Raw genomic sequence first — 22,319 nt, forward strand, 5'->3', positions numbered from 1 at the left:
CAGAGATGTGTGCGTGGGGGGGGGCGTCCCACCGGCTGACACACGCAGGTTAGGAACTGACCAAGAGGGAAGAAGAAATTAGGTTGCAGAGCTCACGACCGACAGCGTAGCTTCTTGTTTTATTACTGTACGAAGAAAAGCTGGGCGTGAGGTGGCAGGTGGCACACCCGCGAGAGACCGCGGGTATGGCGCCCAGCAGCCCACCCGGGCCACCTGCTTCACTACCAACATGACCACCCCGTCTCCTGCCGGGCTGCACGGGAAGCGGACGCACACACACGTGCTCACATGTGCTCACGCGTGCAAATGCACACACACACGCATCACACAACGCACTTGGGCACGCGCTTACACACCCACACGTGCACGCACGCGCGGCCCCGTGCGCGCACAGCTCTCAGGGTGGGGGATGGCCGTGCCGCCCGCCCCCAGGAAGAGGCCAGCTGGTGGCAGCAGAGGCGGGAGCAGCCAGAAGGCGGTGCAAGGGGAGGGGGAGGGCCTGGTAAGAAGCTCACCTGCAGACTGTTACTCGTGACGGTTTAGAAAGTCCAATATCACAGTTATGCTAGAAAAATATTACACTTCATAAAACCCATGTTTATTAAAAAAATCTATTCAGAAAGTCTGGAAAGCGTAATAAATACCGTAGAGTGGCCGCCCATCTCCAACATAAAATATAAAGCGTGAACACGAGAGTCCCCTGTAAACACGGACGCGGGCAGGGACACAGAGTGCTGGCGGAGTCCTCAGGGGAGCGCGGGCTCGGCTGCAGCTGGCGGGTCCCTTCCCGGTGACGCCCTGAGCCTGCGGGTGGCTTCTCCTCGTCACTCAGGGCCTGCGGCGTCCTTTCCATTCCAGAATCCCACGGCTCTCGGAGCGGTGAGGGCCACCAAACCACATGGGAGAGGACGAGTGCAGATCAGATCCCTCCTGTGCTGGAGGCACCCAGTGAAGCAAGGCCACCACCCCAGAGCAGCGCTGGGTCACGCCACTAGTGAGCAGGGCCGGCTCGCATCGGAGCCGTGGCCACTTGAGCCCTGACAGCCGTCCGCGCAGCAACACACACGCGAGTAGTCTGAAATCACGCCCCAGTGCCCCTGGGGAACAAGTGAAACCTCACTCTTGCCCAGTGTGATGTGGGGGGCAGCATTGGGCGAAGCTCTCCCTCCGGGGGGCGTCAGGTGTTTCTCTTAAAGTGGGCAGGCGCCGGGGTGGATGGGACTACAGTGGGTGCCACGGAGGGGGACCGGCAGGGCCAAAGGCCTGAGACCCCGGGCTCGGGTTTATCACAACCAAGTCTGGTTCTGGTGATCCAGAGGAGGTCTGACTCTACAGGAGGGCAGGGCAGCCAGTTAACTTGCTGGGCTGTCACACCACGTGTGCAAATCCCGCAAGGCCTTGCGTGAATGGTGGAGGTGCCCCGTACAGGTGAATAACGCGGTGATGGCACCTTCATTCACATACCGACTGCCGGTTAGGAAGCCCAGCCACTGGCTACTTGAGACTTAAGCCAGTTCAATCAAACACAGGCTCTCAGCTTCTCTAGGCTGCCTCTCTGCAGAAGGGTTTCAAGTACCACTTTGTTTTGCAGAAGGGCGAGGGAGTGGAGGTATCTCAGGGCATTCGAGTTGGTTCAGGAGAGAGTGGGGAAGAGCCGGGGTGCCCCTGCCACGGGCGGGGTCTGGTGCGGGGCGAGTCCTGGGGTCCCCGTGGGGCTCTGAACGGTCAGAACTAAGGCTGCACACGTAAGGGGGCTGGTGTGACGCACAGAAAACACGCGCTGGCCGCTCTCCCAGCCGTGCTGCATCTCTGTCTCTCCTTTCTGTCCCCTTCCATCACAACACACGGACTTCAAGCAAACCAGCAACGTGCCAACAAGCCCAGGACAGAGGCCCAGACGGCTGATGGACCGGCCGTTGCCTGTGCGGCAAACACAAGATACAAGGACCACTGTCGATTTCTGGGAGGGCAAAATCTGTGAGCTGGGGCCACCCAGGTTTTCCTAAGTTTCTAAGAGCAGACAAAATAGTTCTGACCTAAAACAAAACTCTTGTGGGTGGAAGTCTTTTGAGCCTTGGGAAAAAGCACTTTCTATTGAGAAATATGCCAAGTGCCCAAGAGGGCTTTTTGGGAAAACAGGTACATGAATCTGTCCCCACCTTTTTATTCCTTGTGGTTCTGAGGAAAAAAAAAAAAAAAAAAAAGGCTCACGGGATAATTAAAGCTTCTGCGATACGTTTATATTTTCAGGTCTGAAAACCATTAGACCAAGCTAGGGAGCTAATTTTTAGAAGGCGGCATTGTTTTTGTTTTTGTCGGTCGAGTTGGGTACCAGAGTGAGTTAAAATGGAGGGACTTTCAGAAATTGTCTTCTGGGTGAAAACCCGGCTGAGACCAACAGGTGCCCCCCTCCCCCCGAGGGCGGGGGGTGCCGAGTGATGCTGGCCAGTCACAGCACAGTGGGCAAGGCCCTCCAGTCAGCCGGCCGGCGGCCCCCTGGCTTGGGGCCGGCTGGGAGGACACAGGCCTCTGTCCTCCAGGCCCCGGTGGTGGCTCGCCCTGCATCACACCCACTCCTGTGTTCACACGCCCCGGGGGAAACATTAAATATCCCTGACATGTCAGGTGAGGACAGACCTGTGCAACAGAAACACAAAGCACGACACAAAAGCACAGCTTCCACAAAGGGCACCCCTGCTCTCAGCAACACATCCTCTGCTCCCCTCTGGCCCCGGGCAGGGGGCAGGGGTCTCCAGGGGAACCGAGAAGGGACTGATGGGAGGCAACCCAACTGAGGGTTCCCACGGGCCACAGGGTTTCCAGGAAAGGGGAAAGCCAGCACTCAGGGAAGCCCAGGCCCTCTCGGAAGCTCGGGGCGGCCGCGGCGACCCTTGAGCCGGGACAGGAGTGTGAAGAAGCCGCTCCTGCAGACCCCGGTCCTCAGGAGAACGCGAAAACATGGGCACAAGTTGGGCTGGCTCCCTCCCGGGGACGCGAGCGATTCTTGTGAAACGTGGCCACCGAGTCGAAGTTGCTGCTCCCGGGGCCGGGGTGGCCTCGCCCCATCAGATCTGCAACGGGAGAGAACATGGGGGCCTCAGTCCCAAGTGGGGGGCAATGAGACGAGGGCTCTTTGGATCATCTGGAGGGACCAGGCATCTGCTCCTAGGTGCCCTGTGCCCACCGGTCACTCAGCCGTGGGCAAGGGCAGAGGCGCAGAAGCCGGGCCCCCAGGGCTCTGCCGTTAACTGTCACCTTCGCACCGTGACACCTGGGCTGCGTGTGCCCGAAATCAGACCAGGTCACTGACTTTATAACTGGAAAACACATGTCTCCATGGAAACACAAGCCATGACTGTGCAAGACCCACGGGCTGGAGGAGCCTCCAGGCACTCGGCACGGTCCGCAGTGGAAGGACTCCGTCTGGTTGGCTGGGGGTGGAGATGGCAAGGTCAGCACAGCCAGGCGTCGGGAGGTCACCCGCCTGGATCCTCTCCGGCTGCCCGAGAAGGTGCAGGATGAGCGGGCGCCGGGCTCGGCTACAGCCGCGTAGACGTGAGTCTCTTCATGCCCCGGCGCTGGGCCAGGCTGGAGGACAACACGGGCTCCAGCCGCGGGGCCTGGGGGGCTCTGTTCAGAGCGAAGTAGGTGGCGGCCATCGCTCCCTGCAACACAAGCGAGCGGCGGTGACGCTGTGCCGGCCCCCGACCCGGCCTGGGCCTCGCTGAGCCTGGGCTACGGGAGGCCTTCCTTCAGGGCCACGGAGCACCGGCTCTCAAACGTCAGGGTGTTGCTCTGATTGCCGTGTCCACCCGCCCCCCCGACCCCATCTGTGAGCCGTGCGGTGACTGGGGGTAGACGCTCTGGGCTCCCGGGGAGCCCCGGGGTGAGGTTCTCCCGGCCCCCGATCCGCTCTGCGGCTGCTGGGTCCCTGGGGTGCCCTCCTGGCAATGGCACCCCAGCTCTGCCAATCTTGAGGATCCGGGACCAACCTGGGTGACTGGGCCACTCCTGGAGCAGCTCTAAACCCTCGGGTGGTCTTGAACGGGCAGCTCCCAGCAGGAGAACCCCAGCCGTGCACACCTCCCAGAAGAGGGGGCCACCCCTTCTTTGTTAACAGAAGTTGTCACTTACTCAGAGTCTGGCATGTGACTGCACGTATGGGATGAACCAAGTAACCATAAATACACCTGGGATGCCTATCTGGGCCTGTTGCGGGTTCCCTTCCGGCACCCCGTGACCCCTGGGGTTAGCTGTGTGGGTATCGGGGCAGCTCTCCAGAATCCCCGCTCCCACCATTCTGCCGTGGGGACCAGTGGTCGGTACCTTCACCAAGTGGACGTCCTGTCTGCGGAGCTGGTTTGGGGACAGGTACTCTCTGTTCACAATCCACGGGTGTCTGAGGACTTGGACTGCTGTCAGGCGCTGCTGAGGATCCACGTGGAGCATCTTGGACACGACATCCTGTGGGGGGAGGGCAGTGGGTGCCGCTGCTTCTCAGGGGCTCCCAGACAAGTCCTCCCCTGCTCACGGCGACACCCAGCCACCATGCTGACAGTGAAGCTCCGGGCCTGGGGCCGAACGTTTACCCCCAGGTTTATACACATGTGAATTTTTTTAAAGTTTTAACCGTCGTCAATTTGGTGGATCACCCCAGGTTCATACAGTATTAAAGATTTTATGTCTGAAGAGAAATCAAATGTGGAAGCGTTCAATAGCAGGTGTAAGTTACTGAAATATCATCTGAGTAAAAACGATAATCTTCCAAAGGGAGAAGTTGAAATAATGACTATCCCACAGGTATAAACCAATCATAACAATGTCCTCAGTTACATTTTAGCACATATAATAAATATTACTATCCTCAAATCCACAAATGTTTGCTGCAAATAATCACCAACTGTGGAACTAATAAATCCGCTGCTGTTACTTGTGTCCAAAGGGGCTCATGTTCATAGAGGTGATTTTCTTATTTGAGTTTGTTCGTTTTTTGGTTTTTTTTTTTTGCGGTACGCGGGCCTCTCACTGTTGTGGCCTCTCCCGTTGCGGAGCACAGGCTCCGGACGCGCAGGCTCAGCGGCCATGGCTCACGGGCCCAGCCGCTCCGCGGCATGTGGGATCTTCCCGGACCGGGGCACGAACCCGTGTCCCCTGCATCGGCAGGCGGACTCCCAACCACTGCGCCACCAGGGAAGCCCTGATTTTCTTATTTGATTGTAACGTAATAGCAACAAAAACTCCTACAATGGGTTTAAAGACTGAGCTCCACTTTAGATTTACATGTGGCAATACATGCAAATGTGTGTACCTACGTATACACACACGTACAATCAGAACTGTGAGTTGCATCTGCATGGAATTCATGAGACTGTCTTCACGCGCTTGAGGCACCTGCTCTTGCGAGTCATCAGGGCTGTCCTTGGGGGAAAGAGGGTGAATATCACATCCCTGTTTTGTAGGTGAAGACGTGATGTGTATAGTTATTCACCAAGTGCCCAAGGAAGAGCCTTGGCGAGAATCCGTGCTTTTCTGCTAGCCTCCTCTCCTTCTTTTACTGTCCCCATCACATCCCAAAATGAAATGAAATCAATTAGAGTATCTGTTTAATGTGAAGTTGCATCACTCAACAGAATTTGTGGTCACCAACCGCAACAAAGAAATATTATACACTAATAAAATATCCTTCTTCTACAGAGAAATACAAGGCCTTTTGATATTTGATAACATTAATCTTGGTAACTTCTTGAAACAAATATCTCCTGGAAGGACTGTTCTCCCCATTTCCATGTGTGGAAAATGAAAGCAGGGAGACCTTTATTGACTTGATCAAGACCTCATAGTAGGGACTTCCCTGGTGGTCCAGTGGTTAGGACTCCGCACCGTCACTGCCGAGGGCAGGGGTTCAGTCTCTGGTTGGGGAACTAAGATCCTGCAAGCTGCGTGGCAAGGCCAAAAAAAAAAAAAAACTCACAGTAAAGCAGTGTGTTTTTATACAGTGCATGCAGGAGGCGGATAAAGTATTATAAAAACATACAAATCCATAGGCTTTGCCTCTTTTCGGAGGATTGGAGGTTTTGTTGTGTGGCGAGCACAGAGGGGGGAAAGGCACAGGGGAACGAGCGAGGGGAAGATATGGCAGGGAAGGAGCAGGGAGAAGCCGGCAAAAGGTCCTGGGAGGTAGCGAAGCCCTCTCCCTGCAGCTGTAACCTTGGTAACGTGTCCTGTACCTGAGGAACTCCTTTCCTGCCACCTTTTCCCTGCCCCTCACTCCTGTTTGAAATCACCTCTCAAAGAAACCACCAGCACCCAAGTCCTGGTCTGTGGCTCTACTGTGGGAACCAGAACTAAGACAATTCCCATACCCATTCAAAACAGAGTGGATGGAAGGAGCAATGCGGGTGTCAGGGTGCGACACAGGGGAGGTGCTCACTAAATGCCGGCTGCCATCACCTCCACCATCACCTCCACCATCTCCTCCACCATGACCTCCACCATCTCCTCCACCATGACCTTCACCATCTGCTCCACCATGACCTTCACCATCTCCTCCACCATGACCTCCACCATCTCCTCCACCATGACCTCCACCATCTCCTCCACCATGACCTCCACCATCTCCTCCACCATGACCTTCACCATCTGCTCCACCATGACCTTCACCATCTGCTCCACCATCACCTCCACCATCTCCTCCACCATGACCTCCACCATCTGCTCCACCATGACCTTCACCATCTCCTCCACCATGACCTCCACCATGACCTCCACCATCTCCTCCACCATGACCTTCACCATCTGCTCCACCATGACCTCCACCATCTCCTCCACCATGACCTCCACCATCTCCTCCACCATGACCTTCACCATCTGCTCCACCATGACCTCCACCATCTCCTCCACCATGACCTCCACCATCTGCTCCACCATGACCTTCACCATCTCCTCCACCATGACCTCCACCATCTCCTCCACCATGACCTACACCATCTGCTCCACCATGACCTTCACCATCTCCTCCACCATGACCTCCACCATCGGCTCCACCATGACCTCCACCATCTCCTCCACCATGACCTCCACCATCTCCTCCACCATGACCTTCACCATTCCCATCATCTCCACCATGACCTTCACCACCACATCCACCATCTCCTCCACCATGACCTTCACCATCACCTCCACCACTTCCTCCACCATGACCTTCACCATTCCCATCATCTCCACCATGACCTTCACCACCACATCCACCATCACCTCCATCGTCTCCTCTGCCATCTCCACCATCCTCTTCACCACCTTCATCACCTCCATCATCTCCTCCACCATCACTGTATGAGGTCACACAGAGACGGTAATGGCAGAGCTGGAATCAGAACCCCAGAATTTCTCCTCCTCTGGTCATTTTATAGAAACACAGGAAATAGACTGTTGATGCTGTTTCTTACCGTGGTTGGACTATAATTTACTATTTGATTAGAGAGGAATTCCAAGTCTGATGGACAGAGAAACAGGGCTGGTCACAAATGGTGCAGATGCAGAGAAGCCCCAATTCAAAGTATTTTTTAATAACAGAAATACACCCCTGTACCAGAGTTTTACTTGATCAGTCTGCGAACACTCAGGGCTATCATTTTGCAACATCCCTAAAAGTGTGATGGTTAATTTTCTGTGTTAACTTGGTTAGGCCATGGTACCCAGTGTTTGGTCAAACACCTGTCTGTTTTATAATAACTATAAATGGAGTACAATCTTTAAAACTTGTGAATCACCATGTTGTACACCTGCAACTTACATAATGAACGATACTTCAATGAAAAAAAAGAAAAACAAAACAAAAGACACTCGTCTAGAGAACTCCCTGGTGGTCCAGTGGTTAGGACTCTGCCCTTTCACTGCCGAGGGTGCAGGTTCGATTCCTGGTTGGGGAAGTAAGATCCCCCAGGCCGTGTGGTGAGGCCAACCCCCCCACCCAAAAAAAAAAGAACCAATAGTGATCTAGATGTTTCTGTGAAGGTGACATTAACAATTAAATCTGTCAACTTCTCCGTAATGTGCGTGGGCCTCATCCAATCAGTTGAAGGTCTTAAGTGAAAAAAGGCTGAAGTCCCCGAGGAAAAGGGAATTCTGCCAGAAGACGGCCTTTGGACTAGAGCCGCAACATCTACTCTTTCCTGAGTCTCCAGGCTTCTGGCCTGACCTATAGATTTTGGACTTGCCTCCACAATTCCGTAAAAATAAATAGCTCATCCTCTGTCTTAGTCTCTCTCTGTCTCTGTCTCTATACATACACATCCTATTGGTTCTGTATCTCTGGAGAACCTTAATACACCAAGGCTGTAGAAAATGTGAAAAGTGCGATGAAATATTTTTGCAAAATTTCTTTTTTTTAGCTGTGTTTCTTAAAAAAATCTATGAGTATAAAATATCTACATGAGTTACACGAAAAGTATCCTCTAGTATTCTCAAAGAGATAATGGTCACTGCAGAATCTCCATACCTAAGAAGAGCACTGGGCAATGTACTCACCTTTGCCGCATCAGATATGGAATCCCAGTTTCCCCCGGAAAGGGCGTACTTCCCGCTGCCAATCCTTGCCAAGATATCCTCAGGGGTATCATCTGGTCCGTTTGCAAAAGGGGTAAATCTGTGTGATGAGAGAATTTGTGGTAATGAGCTTCCATTTTATAATCTAAGATAAAGTTCATTTCGCCTTTGTTGTAAAAAGAATAATATTTTCTTTCCCATCATGCCCCAAATCCAGGATTCAGGGTAAAGTGTAATTTATTTCTTACTGCTGTGTCTCTTTTCCTTACTCGGCCAGTGAAGAAAGTTCTGTGGACCCAAGGATGAGCCTTTCTGGACCGTTTCTGTCTTCCCTGGTGACAGTGTGGTACAGTGGTTTGCCCGGTGATGCGGTTTCCACGGTGACAGTGTGGTATATAGTGGATGGGAGCCTGGGATTTGAAGTCTGAGAGACCCATGGTCGATCTATTACCAACTCTGGCTTCTCTGACGAATGAATTTTTTGAACCTCAATTGCAACATGGGCAGAATAATACACTCGCAGGTACGCACAAACACACACAAAACGCAAACGGTTCTTGCCCTACTGTAAGTGTGTGATAGATGTTTATTGTCACCCCTTCACACAAACCAGGGTGGGTCAGTGTAGCCTCCCCAGAAAGAAACTTATATGTAATCCTAACGCACTTCCTTCAGTGGCAGGGTTTGTACTCCTAGTTTATGTATTGGCAAAGTAAGCACCAGAAGAATCACAAAGTGTGGCATTGGGAAGAAACTGCAGGGCCTCCTTTGCTATTGCAGCCCTCAGGGCACGGCCCCAGGCTCGCCGGGGCTCCCCCCTCCACTGCGACACTAGTCACTGATTGACTAGGAAATACCTCACTGAGGCCACGCAAAAAGCAGGGCATTCTCAGTCACTCCTGTGATTCACCCGGGAGCAGAGCTAGTGGGGGTGAATCTATGACCCCGGAGCCTGGGCTGCCTGCCTCTTCGAGACGCGGCTGCTTCCTGGCTCGAGAAGATGTCTGTAAGGAAAGATGCTGTGACCTCTGTGCAGAGGATGCGTGGTGCAGAGGCGAGAACGTGGACCCGCGGTCAGAGGCTTGGGTTTTTGTTGATGAGCTGGGCTGAGCTGTGGAGCCCCAGTTCCCTAATTCCAGAGACACACTTGAACGACAAGGCATGACTTTCTGCCCTTGCTCTCTGGTTGTCCTGCGGGGGCCTCGGGAGACTGAACTCAAGGTCTGTAGGTATGGGCCCACACCCGTGCACAGGGACAGGCCCACAAGGGCCAGCAGCCTCGGCTGGGGCGCCCTGAGCGCCGACACCCACGTGAGGGTTTGCGTTACCCCGCCAGCATGGTGTACAGCAGGATCCCCAGACTCCAGATGTCACAAGCCGCGTCATAGCCTTGCCGCTTCAGGACCTGCCAGGGGAAAAGCAGACGACGGATAAGCACTTGGCAGGGAAAATTCAGGGTCACAGCATGTTGCTGTGATGGATCCATAACGCCGGCGGGGGTCGGGGGGATGGCTGGGGATGCGGGGTGACTTCAGTGGAACTGTTGCTTATCGCCGCAAAGCCAACCCTAATTCCTTGCAGTAGGATTCCCCAAAGACCCGCGCACACAGGGAGCCCTGGCTCTTGCCAGATACACGACAGACTGAAGAGGAAACAGTTAATTTTTAAGGCAGAAGAATTTTGGGAGTTCCCTGGTGGCCTAGTGGTTAGGATTCCGGGCTTTCACTGTGGTGCCCCAGGTTCAATCCTTGGTCAGGGAACTGAGATCCTGCAAGCCGTGCGGTGTGGCAAAAGCCAAAACCAAACCAAACAAAAACCAAAACAAAACAGAAGAATTTTTTTTACTCTGATAAAATATACTTAGCATAACATTTCCCATCTTTGCCGTTTTTAGGCGTACGGTTGAGTGATACTAGGTACATTCATATTGCTGGGCAGCTGTCAGCATCACCCATCCCCACAACTCTTTTCCTTTTGCAAAACTGAAGCTCTGTCCCCATGAAACAACAACTCCCCCTCCCCTCCCCCCAGCCCCTGGGAGCTACCATTTAACTTTCTGTCTCTATGAATTTGCCAACTCTAGGTCCCTCATGTAAGAGGAATCACAAAATTGTCCTTTTCTTCCTGGCGTATCACACTCAACACAGTGTCCTCAAGGTTCACCCATGTTGTGGCGTAGGACAGGGTTTCCCTCTTTCTTAAGGCTAATATTCCACTGCTCCGTCCATCCATCGACGGACACTTGGGTTGTTCCCACCTTTTCACTGCTGCGAACACGGGTGGACAGATACCTGTTCTTGCCTCTGCTTTCAACTCTTCTGGGTTTGTACCCAGAGGTGGAGTTGCTTGGTCACCTGGTAGTTCTGTGTTTGAGTTTCTGAGGACTAGTTAACACGGGAGAGTGTTCGTGTCCCGGGGTTACACACTTCAGGGGAGGGCAATCCTCTGATACGTTTACAGTTGAATAACAATAAAGAAAGCAGCACGAGCACTCCGGGTGACTGCAGGTCACTGGACTGACATTGAACGTGAAGTCAGGAGAGCCGTGTTCAATTTCCTTAGACACTAGGGCCGGGATCTTTGCACCTCAGGCGTGGTGCCTGCAGCATGGCAGGTCACCGAGGCGTGTGAACACACCAAGCGTTCGGTGTTGAAGCCCCTGCCCATGTTCACTAGCTGAGTGATCTTCAGTCCCTTCAACACATGGGGTCTGTTTTTTTTTAACCTGTGAGCTGTTTGTGGCTAACAGTATCTACCCTGCCCACTCCATGTGGTATAGGAGGATAAAAGCGAAAAATACTGGTAAAAGTGCTCAGTAAATGGTAAAGTAATATACCAACGTAAGGTAGTCTCTAATCACTAAAACCAATACTATTAACATTAGTAGCGATCAAATAAGGCAACAATATTGCTCAAATAGAACCAGATTGTTCTTAAAGGGGCTACAGGTGGCATCTGGACAGCCTAGTGATGGCCCCAGCTGCGTATCCATCTGCATCCTGGCAGGCACGTGGACATCCTCCTCGTGGACCACTGGCCGCGGTCACCTCGTGGACCCCACCTGGGTCACCTCTCAGCTCACAGACTGGCCACTAGGGGCCAGCATGCCTCTCTCTTAGGACTTTCTGTACTTGTCACTGCACCCACCACGGCCACCCTGGAGCAGCTGCACCAACCACCAGAGGGATCCACGCAGAACCTAACGTCTGTTTTCGTTCCTGACCTCCCCCCCCCCACCCCGCCCCCATCAGCAACGTCAGCCTCTTCTGTTTCCAGCTCTGCTCTCACCAGCATCTTGGGTTTGGTTGCTTTTCTAAAAAGCAAGAAACTGGATTTGTCTTCATGAACACATCAGTGAGTTCAGGGCCTACCGGAAATGATCCCCAGGAGCCTGAAAAGGGCACAGCACATACGAGATGTGCTGCCGAGGCCTCTGATGCCCTGAGACGAGGGGGCGGGAGGGAGGGCCCGCGGGATTCACGTGCGCTCTCATCCGCAAATCTCGGCGGAACCCCAGCGTTCGGTCCCATAGCACCTGACTCGCCCCTGGAGCTTCGGGAAACAACCTAGATCAAGAGCTCTGGCACCAAGTCCACGCACGTGCGCTCTCTCCTGGCGCAGCTGCTGGGTAGATTTCTGATCCCAGGTGACCCACTGGCTCCCTGCCCGGTTGTAGGAGAGACCGACGCATTATTTCTCACCGCAACTCCTAACAGACAGGCAGATTGGATCGAAATCGTCTAGAGCACAAATGACAATTCCACGTGCAAACCTCACCATTACAAATTTTACGAATAGGAAATAAAATGATAAAATAACTGTGTTTGAGCAAAAAGAGACCGAAGCTTCTCATTTCTGCCCTCTAGAATTACTGCTGACGCCAATACACCGAACCGCGCAGTGACTCTGAAAGTAGGAAAGGGCCGTCTTCCCGCTGGCTCAGTGGCCCTCTCACCTCCGGGGCAACGAAGTTGGCTGTGTAGCAGGGGGTCATCAGCAGCCCATTCTCAGCTCGCAGCTGCTTGGCAAACCCGAAGTCACAGATCCGGATGGACTCGGGGTTTCCAGACTCGTCCATATACAGAATATTGCTCGGCTTCAGGTCTCGATGAACGACCTAGAGAGGCAGGAGGAATTACGCCTGAGCTGGGGCCCAGGCTGGAGCAGGGGACAGAAGCGGGGACGCACTCAGGAGATAAGGGCTTATTTGGAGTCGTTTATTCTGGGCAGGTCCTGAGGCAGGAAGCAGTCGGCTGGGATGCTCTGATCTCTGTAGGTCCTCCCCCCTCTCTTTCTCTCACACTGACACTCAAAAATCGGGGACCCCACCTAAGCCCCTCGGATGGTCAATGAGTATTTGGATGAAGAGATAAGTAAGCATGTGCCCAAGATCAGGGAGGCCCGCTGGGGCCATCACACAGACACTGGCGGTGAGCTCAGTAACACGGATGGAAGATTTCTAAAGATAAACATCTGTTGTGTGATGCCACGTTCCAGCGGGCAGGTGTCGGGCACCCCAGCGGGTGATGCAGACAAGGAGCCTCTGTCATGTGCACATGGCCAGTGGACAGAAATCTGAGAGCCGCATCTGTGCGGAGTGAGCCGCACGGCGCTCTGAGCACCACGGACGGGGCCAGCGGCGCCTCAAAGCACAACGGCTATTTAGCTATTCAGGGCACAAAGCGGTTTCTTCTGAAGGGGACAGAGGCCGATTGTAAGAACATGTGGTGTGTCTGCATGTGGCTTGGGGCCCACGTGTCTCATTGTCCTGCTAATACCCAGGGAGAGGACAGAGAAGGGAGATTAAAGGGCCACGGCCGGCAGCCGGCTTACAGGGGCTCCGATGGCCGGGAGACAAAAGACTTCGGTTCCAGGTCTATTGCCCCCCCTCGTGCAACAGAAGCCAATCTGCAAAACCACCATCTGCAGGGCTGCTAGTCTGACCGTCCTGGGAAATGACCATCGTGTGGCCCTGGAGGAGCGTCCTGGTCAGACGGGGCTGCATTTTAAAAGCTGACAGCCACACGTGCACGGCTGGCCAGGGAAGCACTGCTGCTTCCTGGGAGGTGCTGAGAAGGTGGGGGTCCGGGGCTGAGGGCAAGGGGTCTAGAAGCATGGTGCTGGGTTAGAACCCGGCTGTGTGTGCAGCTTTGGGCGCGATGCTCAACCCTTCTGCGCTCTGGTCTCCTAATCTGTGAAATGGGTGTGATCCAGAGTCTAGAACTGCCCAGACGAAGAGCTTAGAGCAGCACCTGGAAGCCTCAGCGGTCGCTCTCGTTTTACCACCATATTCCTTGGCATTGGTGGAGGAATTCAATTCTAAACAGGGCAACTGAGGAACATTCCAAATTTCCCTTTATCAAGCCCAAACTACTTTTTTGCTGTACCTGGTCTCGGTGAGTTTAATTTCTTGACCTAGCTCCTGGACACACAGCGTGTGTGTCTAAAATCATTCAGACCCAAGAGGGATGGTTGTGATTCACAAGGAAGACGAGGACACCTGAGTTCCCAGCTCTTGAGCCCGTGGCCTCTGAGCGCCCCCGGGTCCCGCTCTTCCTCTGTCCTCCCTGCGGGGCTGCCCGGGGTGGGGGTGGGGCGTGGCCTTACCCCCTGGGAGTGGAGGTAGTCCATGGTCTTGGTGATGGTGCACAGCACGTCGCTGGCCTCCCGCTCCGAGAAGTACCTCTGCCGCAGGATACGGTCCAGCAGCTCCCCACCCCGCATCAGCTCCATCACCAGGTACACGAACTTCCCGTCGTCGTAGACCTGGGGGTGGGGCGGGAGAACACACAGGCCTCAGGGACCTCGCGGTCACCCTCACGGGCCTGCTGGCCACTGGGAAGGAGGGGCCACCCCGGCAGGGGCAGGGGGGCGCGTCAGTGCATAGAGCCTGGAGTCCCAGTACCCCGCTGGGAGCAGACACAAGACTTCTGTAGAAAATGAGTGAGGATTTTCTAGTCATGCCAGACGAGGCTCTTCTTGGGGAAAAAAACCGCTTTAATGATCTGCTGCTGGGCAGGGCATGGGTCAGCAGCGCTGAGAGCTGCATGGATGGATTTAGCTGCAGTGAACCCTGGTACTGCCCCACCTCCGGGAGAGCGATGTTCAGAGACGGACAACGCGATGCTGGCCCAGCCCCAGGTGGCGGCGTTCTCCAGGGCCGCGCTTTTCAAACCTTACCGAGCAGGTGGTTGGTGGGGAGCCTGACCCCGGGGGCCCTCTACGCTGCTGTGCTCTGTGCGGGGGACAAGCCCTGGGAGTCCGGGAGGAGAGGAGACAGGAGGGCTGGTCTGCTTTTATTTCAGAAAAGCAGTAGATGAAGAGAGCTTTAGTCATACTAGCATTAATCTCCTGAACGTAAACGACAAACCAAGCCAACAAGCTCTGGGTCTCTGTCAGGCCGATGGCCCAGCAGAGGGGCCGCCCAAGTGCTGAGAAGAACCAGAGAGAGACGGAGCAAAGCACCTGAATACGGTGACTTTCTAGCTTCCAAGCCAGTGATTTCAGAACAAATCACTAAAACAACCTGGCTGGCACGGAGCTCAGTAAAGGATGTAAAGTTCATCTTGTTGTATTTATTTTTGAGTTTATGAGCAAATGCTCTGCTTTCGAGAATGTGCCCAGGGTGACATCACTCATCCCAAGCACAGTCAGAGCTCTTCGGGAGTTTTAAAATTCGCTGATTTCTGTTTGTGGATCTTCACATACACACGACAAAGGCAAGAGCAAGGGGACTGATCTCGTGCAGGGGAGCTGACTGTGACCCGCAGGGATGCAGCTGGGCTGCACTTTACGCTTTGCTCACACAAGGCCTGTTTCATGCTTTCCTCAGAACTGAATTGGCATTTGGAAGGCCTCTTACTCCAGGCATTTATGGGGCCCAAAGGAAACTGAGGTGGCCCCACTATTTTGAGGTTTTGGGTTCACGACGCTGGGATCACTCTGGAGTTGGAGAGGAAGACAACGCTCTCTCGCCCAGCCCTAGGCCCCTATGGATGCTGCCAGGTGCATCCAACTGGCTCCAGTGTGACTGGTCCCTGCTCCCTTCCCCTCTTTCAGGGACAAGGGCCACAGATCGCTCAGTCGGGAAAGCGAAGGGAGCTGGGAGGGGCTCCGGGTCTGGAGTCTCAGAGCTGGAGTCCATCTCATGGACTCCATGTCACGCTCTCCATGACAGCGAGGTGAAACACTCCCGGATTAGAATCCACACCAGCTCTCTCTCCTCTTTCACACGTGCGCATTCTGTGATTTGGGAGGAGTGGGGTGCTGTCAATGGGGTGTGAATAAACGGCCCGGCAGGTCGGGCTACCCAGCTGCCGGGTGACCCCGAGCTGTCCGGGCAGCAGCCCCCTCCGGCTCCGAGCTCCTGGGCGCCAGGAACAGCTGGTGAGCCGAGCAGCCAGCTTGCACCAAATCAACGGTGGCTTCTGGCGCCAGCTGGAGGGACACAAAGCGCAAGCGACACCACTGTTGCACGAAGGCGCTTACGTCTTTGAGGGTGATGATGTTGGGGTGCTGGCCGTACCGCAGGAGGATCTCAATCTCTTCCGAGGGGTCCCTTTTACTCTTATCGATGATCTGAAACAAACAGAGGTGGACGTGAGGCTTCCAGCTGGCGCCTGTGGCTGGGACCCTTTCTGCCCCTCCTCCCCTCCGGCTCAAGCTCAACCACGATAACCCGCAACTGCCTAGGAATTCACGGCAATCCTTGCTTTCCCACTGAGCAGAAGAGACTGACATTAAAAAAAGAGAGCACCTGCCTCCACACGCTAATGTTAAGCTATGACAGGGCTGGATGGAGAAGGGTGGGTTTGGGGCGCTCACACAGGCACCACCGAAAACAGAAGGCGCTCTTCCACAGGCTCTGGGTTGGCGGCCTGTGCCCCCTGCCCCATCCAAAGTGGGCCTCCGGCTGCCGTGCATCTCTCTCCCTGTTTGGTGGTCACACGCCGGCAACAAAGTGAGACCCAGTGTGGTTCTCACCAAGAGACGCCACGGCGGCGTGCGTGCCGAGGCTGCGCTGTGACTTGCACGTACGGACGCTCCTTCTGGCTCCTATCTCCTCCTCCTGGCATGTGTAGCGCAGGTCTTAGGATGGCAGATAAAATCCTCTTACCCCATGAAAACAGATGGCTTCCAATCACAGGGTGTCATGAATGAAAGCCCAGCTGGAAACAAGGGGTCACCTGTTGGTGGATAGTCACTAAAACCTCTGGGGACAGCTTCCTGGGCCCCAGCTCCTGCTTCTTACGGGGATGGAGCTGGCTGGGGAGGGGACCCCACTCACGCGAAGGCTACGGCACATGTGTGGGAAACGACACTCAGGAGAGGAGGATGGTTTTTGTGCATTAGCTTCACCCAAGTTCAAAACATTCGCCATGTGGACGACGTGCAGTCATTTCGCTGCTAGAGTGTGAGGGAAGTTCACTTCCACTCTCTATCACGTCCAAGGCTCTGAGCGGAGGCTTGCGTGAAACTCACTTTCTTCTTTAGATGAACTAAATGCTCAGGTGGCACAGGACCCAGTGTTGGAGCTCTGCCCGCCCGACGCCCTGCCGCCCCTTCACTGCAGTGGAAGACGGTCATGGTGCCCGCGCTTCTCTCAGTTTTAAACCCACTGCCAGGCTCTGACGACACTGGCGCCCAGGACCATGAGCCCCATGACACACGTTGTTCAACAAGGAAAAACACAAGCTTCTTTTTTTTAAAAAAAAAATAAATTTATTTACTTTTTGTTTATTTTTGGCTGCATTGGGTGTTTGTTGCTGCGCACGGGCTTTCTTCTCTAGTTGCGGCGAGCGGGGCTACTCTTCACTGCGGTGCGCGGGTTTCTCACGGCAGTGGCTTCTCTTGATGCGGAGCACGGGCTCTAGGCGCACGGCTTCAGTAGTTGTGGCACGTGGGCTCAGTAGTTGTCGCTCGTGAGCTCAGTAGTTGCAGCACGCGGGCTCTAGAGCGCAGGCTCAGTAGCTGTGGCACATGGGCTTAGTTGCTCCGCAGCATGTGGGATCTTCCCGGACCAGGGCTCGAACCCGTGCCCCCTGCATCGGCAGGCGGATTCTCAACCACTGCGCCACCAGGGAAGTCCCAGCTTCCTTTCTTGACACAGCTTTCCCCCTTTTGTTACTAAAGTTCTAGCTAGGACACTGGGATTACTTCTGTTATTGATAGAAGCCAACACACAATGCATCCTTCTAGAGGAGATTTTTTTAAAGGCTCATTCAGTGGGTGATGGAGGGGATGCCTTAACATGTGGGTGCCTAGGCAGCCACGGGGCAGATCCTTACACTGCCTGGATCACATGTTGACCAACAGGGTTCTAGGACCGTTTCTGCCCCAGCTGCCTGCCGGGCCATTCAATCCCTGGGCTGCGATCCCTTTGCAATTTGAGAAGGTTAAAATCACTAGTGGTTTTTTTAAAAAGTTAGTGGTAGATTCATATTTTTTCAAATAAAATTTCATGAGAAAGGAAATGTATTTTTAGCACAAATCACAATAGAATAGGATGCAAGATAAACAAGAAAGAGGAAGCCTTTTCTCTATGCCGATGGCCCAGAGCAGGGGGAGGAGGGAGCAGTTATGGGACCAGAGGGGCGGCTGCACGAACAGGGCACCCACAGGGGCTGGGGGCTCTACCCTCCTCCCTCCTGTGGCGTCCACCCCGGCAGAACCGACTGGAAGCCAGAGGGCAGGCAGGGTGGGGTGATGGGGTCCCCAGCGGGCATGGAGGAGAGGGTGGGTGCCTGCCTGGAAGGGAGGCCCCCGGGGAGTGGAGGCAAGCACGGGCTCCTGCACCTGCCCAGCCGGCCGCTGCCTCTCCTATAGTCTGGGCAACGTGGGACCGACACATGGGAGCAAGTTCCGTTCAGACCCAGCGCTGTGATCCTGATCGCTGTCAGCAAAGGCTGACAGCTTCATCCACAAATCTTTTTCCGGGATGTTTTTGGGAGAAAGGTCAGGAAGAAGAGACACAGAGCAGTGAGGTGTGATGACTGGTCCCTGAGCACAAAGCCCAGGCCTGTGGGGTACAGCGGAGCCTGGGGGAGGGGGGCGGTTTGAGCACATTGTTCAGACGCATCCAGGAAGGAATTTCTTCTCCGTGGGGTCCATTTCTCGGGATTGCTATTGTGGGACTGGCTTCTAGTTCAAGCGAGCCCTGGTTAATCGAGTCCCGTACCTTGAGAACAGTATTGTTTTATAATCGTGCTTATGCAGCAAAACCGAGGGAGGCGTTCTCGGCAAACATGCTCACCCGCAAGGCCTCCTCTCTCCATGCCGATGCTCAAATGATGCTGACGGACCACGAGCGGGGAGGAACGGTGGATCTGTCCTCACCCTCAGCAGGAGGCCACCCACAGGTCAGCACCCAACGGGCCTGGCAAACCAGACTCTCACGGGGCCGCTGTTTGGCAAGCTGTATATTTCCACAGTCCGTGAAGCGAGGCTGGCCCCAACAAAGGATGGCAGACAACGCGATTCTCCTCAGCAGGTGAAGCGTGCAGGTGGGCATCGGTACATCCTTATTCCTGGTGGCTGAAGGCGGGGGCAGGACTGGTCCAGGCTTCACTACCATCCACGCACTCTCCCCTCTGCCTTTTGGTCTCTGCGTTTCCCCATCTCCCTCTTGCCCATCTCTCTCCAGCGCAGGCTCCCCTCCTGGACACTGAATGGCGTGGGGCTTCGAGGTGGACAAGAGGCGGCCTGAGCTCACAGGCCGGCCGAACACCCTCCGGAGGTGGGCGTTTCTGCTGACGTGTCGAGAGGATCCATACATTTGACACGGGAGGAGTACAGCACGGAACCCCTTGTAAAATTCAACAGATACCCTCTCCTGTTCAATTACTTTAAACAAATGACACAGAGAAAGGACTCCAAGTTTTCCTGCCGGAAAAAATTAAAATGTCCATGCCAATCAGTTTTCCTTCTAAAAATAAGCTCTATTCACGTCAGGCATCTGTCAATTCCATTGCTTTTTCTGGCTGACAAATTACATACACAGTAGGAAAATGAGCCCAGAAACGCGATGTAATTGTCAACGGTCTGCTGTGAATACCAATTGGGGCTCCTTCTGGAGAGAGCCAGCCCAGCTTCAGCCCTGAGTGTATCAGCCACACTTCACTAGAATTAAGGACTGCATGACACAGACTCCTGTACAATTTCAAGGATCTCACTTTATTTTCACCTGATTCTATTGCTACTTTAATAACACAAAAATCTGCTCCTGAAAGGACACGCAGCTGTGCTTCCCTCCAGGAAAACGTGGCCACGGCTGGTGACATCCATCCATCCCTGAGTGAGCCTCTCAGACAAAGAAGGGGGCAAATGTGCAAGTGGAGCTTTGAATGAAGAGAAGCGTGTGTCTGCATGTTGGAAGATAAAACAGGCCAACAGGAAAGGCTACAGTGACAGAAAAGCTCCCTTAGCTTCTGATTCTTCAATGACATTCCCCTTTTTGCTATGGCTTCTGGTTCTGTGATCAGTAAAATCCCTCCATGGCTGGATTGTGAGTTCCCTGAGAACAGGTTTGTTTTTGCCTGGAACCTAGCACTGCGTCTGCCTTGGAAAAAGCGTTAATAAAAAATTTGTAAAAACGAATGAAAGGAACTGGTTACTGAACAGGGGAGTCCCTGCAGGATGAAATGCATTCTAGAGACAAGAAATGTTCTTTGGAGCAGTCGTACTGCCCACTCGACAATAAAAAAGCCAAAGAAGGGGATGAGGTGATTTCGAATTTGGAGAAAAGCTCCTGATTTATATTTCTCTCTCTCTTTTCTTTTTTTTTTTTTTTGGCTGCACCACTCAGCTTGTGGGATCTTAGTTCCTCGAGCAGGCACTGAACCCAGGTCCCGGCAGTGAAAGCGCGGGGTCCTAACCATCGGACCACCAGGGAACTTCCGGTATCTTTCTCTCTTACATAACATTGGTCCTCGACACCACCAAGCACCATGACGGGGGTGTGGAGACAGGAAATGAGCTGCGAAGCATGTCAGGGATTACAAAAGCCCTAAAGAAGGTACTGAAGGCGAGGACGATGGGGGAGGACCACATCGGGGTCAGAGGTCAGCACCCAGGCTGGGGAGGAAACCGCTGGGCTCAGGGAAGAGTGTGTCGCCCTTGCGGGAGAGGGCTGGGGACAGAGGAGGGGCCTGAGGAGCTCCAGGAACGGGGCTGTGAGGCCCTGCTGGCCACTGCAAGGATCTGGGCTCCACGTGAGCGAGACAGAAACCACTGGAGAGGGGGGTTTGTGCAAATGGCAGTGTCCAGATCCTGGATCATGTCAAGCCACAAAGACCTAAAACCGAAGTAAAAATGAAACCTTGTGCAATTTCTGTAAAGTGAGTACAGAACCTTTCATGAAATAAGAATATTGTCTTTTCCTTCCAAATACACCTCTCCCCTTTGAATCCTACCCTATCACAGTTACTTTCTGCAGTTCGTCGTTGATTCCATTCCAGTCTTATTTTAAATGACAGGTGCATTAATGCCTTGGCATCTATGCAGCATTATGTCATGCTTATTTCTAAGTCCTATACACTTTCACCTCCTACCGCTAGCCTCTGGGGCTGGCTATGAAGACAAAGGTGGACCTGAGTTTCACATCAGACTCCTGAGCTATTTTGTCCCATGGAAATAGCTCCGAGAGCTTGTTTGGAGGTTCCAGCAGGGGAGCGCAGCTACTCGTATACCCTTGACCGAAGAACGGTCCTCCTCTAGCGGGGAAGGTCGTCCTCTTCGACCGAGCGCACAGCTTTGGGAGGGACACACGTGGAGTGGTGAGGGAGGAAGGGGACACCCGCCTAGCCAGCCAGATCAGCTGAATCAACCCTGGCGATCAATGGGGTGACAGATGTCGCAGCCAGATGGACTTGAGGATATGGGGAGGGGGAAGGGTAAGCTGTGACAAAGCAAGAGAGAGGCATGGACATATATACACTACCAAACGTAAAATAGATAGCTAGTGGGAAGCAGCCCCATAGCACAGGGAGATCAGCTCGGTGCTTTGTGACCGCCTGGAGGGGTGGGATAGGGAGGGTGGGAGGGAGGGAGACGCAAGAGGGAAGAGACATGGGAACATATGTATAACTGATTCACTTTGTTATAACGCAGAAACTGACACACCATTGTAAAGCAATTATACTCCAATAAAGATCAAATTAAAAAAAAAAAAAGAAATAGCTCCGAGATCTTAGAAAGTAGGGCACATCTGTTCACTGGGGTGTGTCTGAGAGGACGTCACGGTTTTTCTCACTCAGCCATCCTAGCCCAAGGCAGGTGCACTGGGAGGACACCCCCAGCAGGTGGAGGGCGTCAGCACCCTGTCCTCTGAGGCCAGATTCTCCCGGTGGAGGATCCCGGGCGGCCTGATGGTGTTTTGCCACAGCAGAAGGGAGGGACCAAGCCTAGGGACCCAGACCCTGAGTGAACCCACACTTCCTGAGTCGCTATTCCATGTAGGCACTGTCCTAAAGGTTTTGTTACGTGGGAGCTAGAATTGGTCTCACTAATTTAGGGCCTGCGCACAAGTATGCAGCTGAGAGCAAATGCAAAACCAGCAATCTTGTTGCCTGGGGTACACTGGGGCAGGTTGCTTGTTGCCTGGGGTACACTGGGGCAGGTTGCTTGTTGCCTGGGGATACACCGGGGCAGGTTGCTTGTTGCCTGGGGATATACCGGGGCAGGTTGCTTGTTGCCTGGGGATACACTGGGGCAGGTTGCTTGTTGCCTGGGGATACACTGGGGCAGGTTGCTTGTTGCCTGGGGATACACTGGGGCAG

The 22,319-nt window shown here is 53.9% G+C and overlaps 1 protein-coding gene across 8 annotated transcripts in view; it reads right to left on the bottom strand.

Moving 5' to 3' along the window:
• Positions 1 to 576: 576 nt before the first annotated feature.
• Positions 577 to 22,319, bottom strand: part of RPS6KA2 (ribosomal protein S6 kinase A2) — a 348,783-nt gene continuing 327,040 nt past the window's right edge. For 6 of the 8 annotated variants that reach the window (XM_022560937.3, XM_022560954.3, XM_089922245.1 and 3 more), the window contains 7 exons: positions 16,033 to 16,122; positions 14,152 to 14,310; positions 12,500 to 12,661; positions 9,873 to 9,949; positions 8,527 to 8,644; positions 4,327 to 4,464; positions 577 to 3,665 (listed from right to left, as the gene is read on the bottom strand). In XM_022560937.3, coding sequence (XP_022416645.2) covers positions 3,540 to 3,665; positions 4,327 to 4,464; positions 8,527 to 8,644; positions 9,873 to 9,949; positions 12,500 to 12,661; positions 14,152 to 14,310; positions 16,033 to 16,122 — 870 coding nt within the window. In that variant the 3' untranslated portion in view covers positions 577 to 3,539. Of the gene's footprint in view, positions 3,666 to 4,326; positions 4,465 to 8,526; positions 8,645 to 9,855; positions 9,950 to 12,499; positions 12,662 to 14,151; positions 14,311 to 16,032; positions 16,123 to 22,319 lie in introns of those variants that run through there. The other 2 variants (XR_016395277.1, XM_089922247.1) reach the window with 2 other exon arrangements.

Source organism: Delphinapterus leucas, chromosome 12 (genome assembly GCF_059928025.1).
Source record: "Delphinapterus leucas isolate spDelLeu-1000000601 "Yukka" chromosome 12, BTC_Dleu_Yukka2, whole genome shotgun sequence".
Classification (NCBI taxonomy): Eukaryota; Metazoa; Chordata; class Mammalia; order Artiodactyla; family Monodontidae; genus Delphinapterus; species Delphinapterus leucas.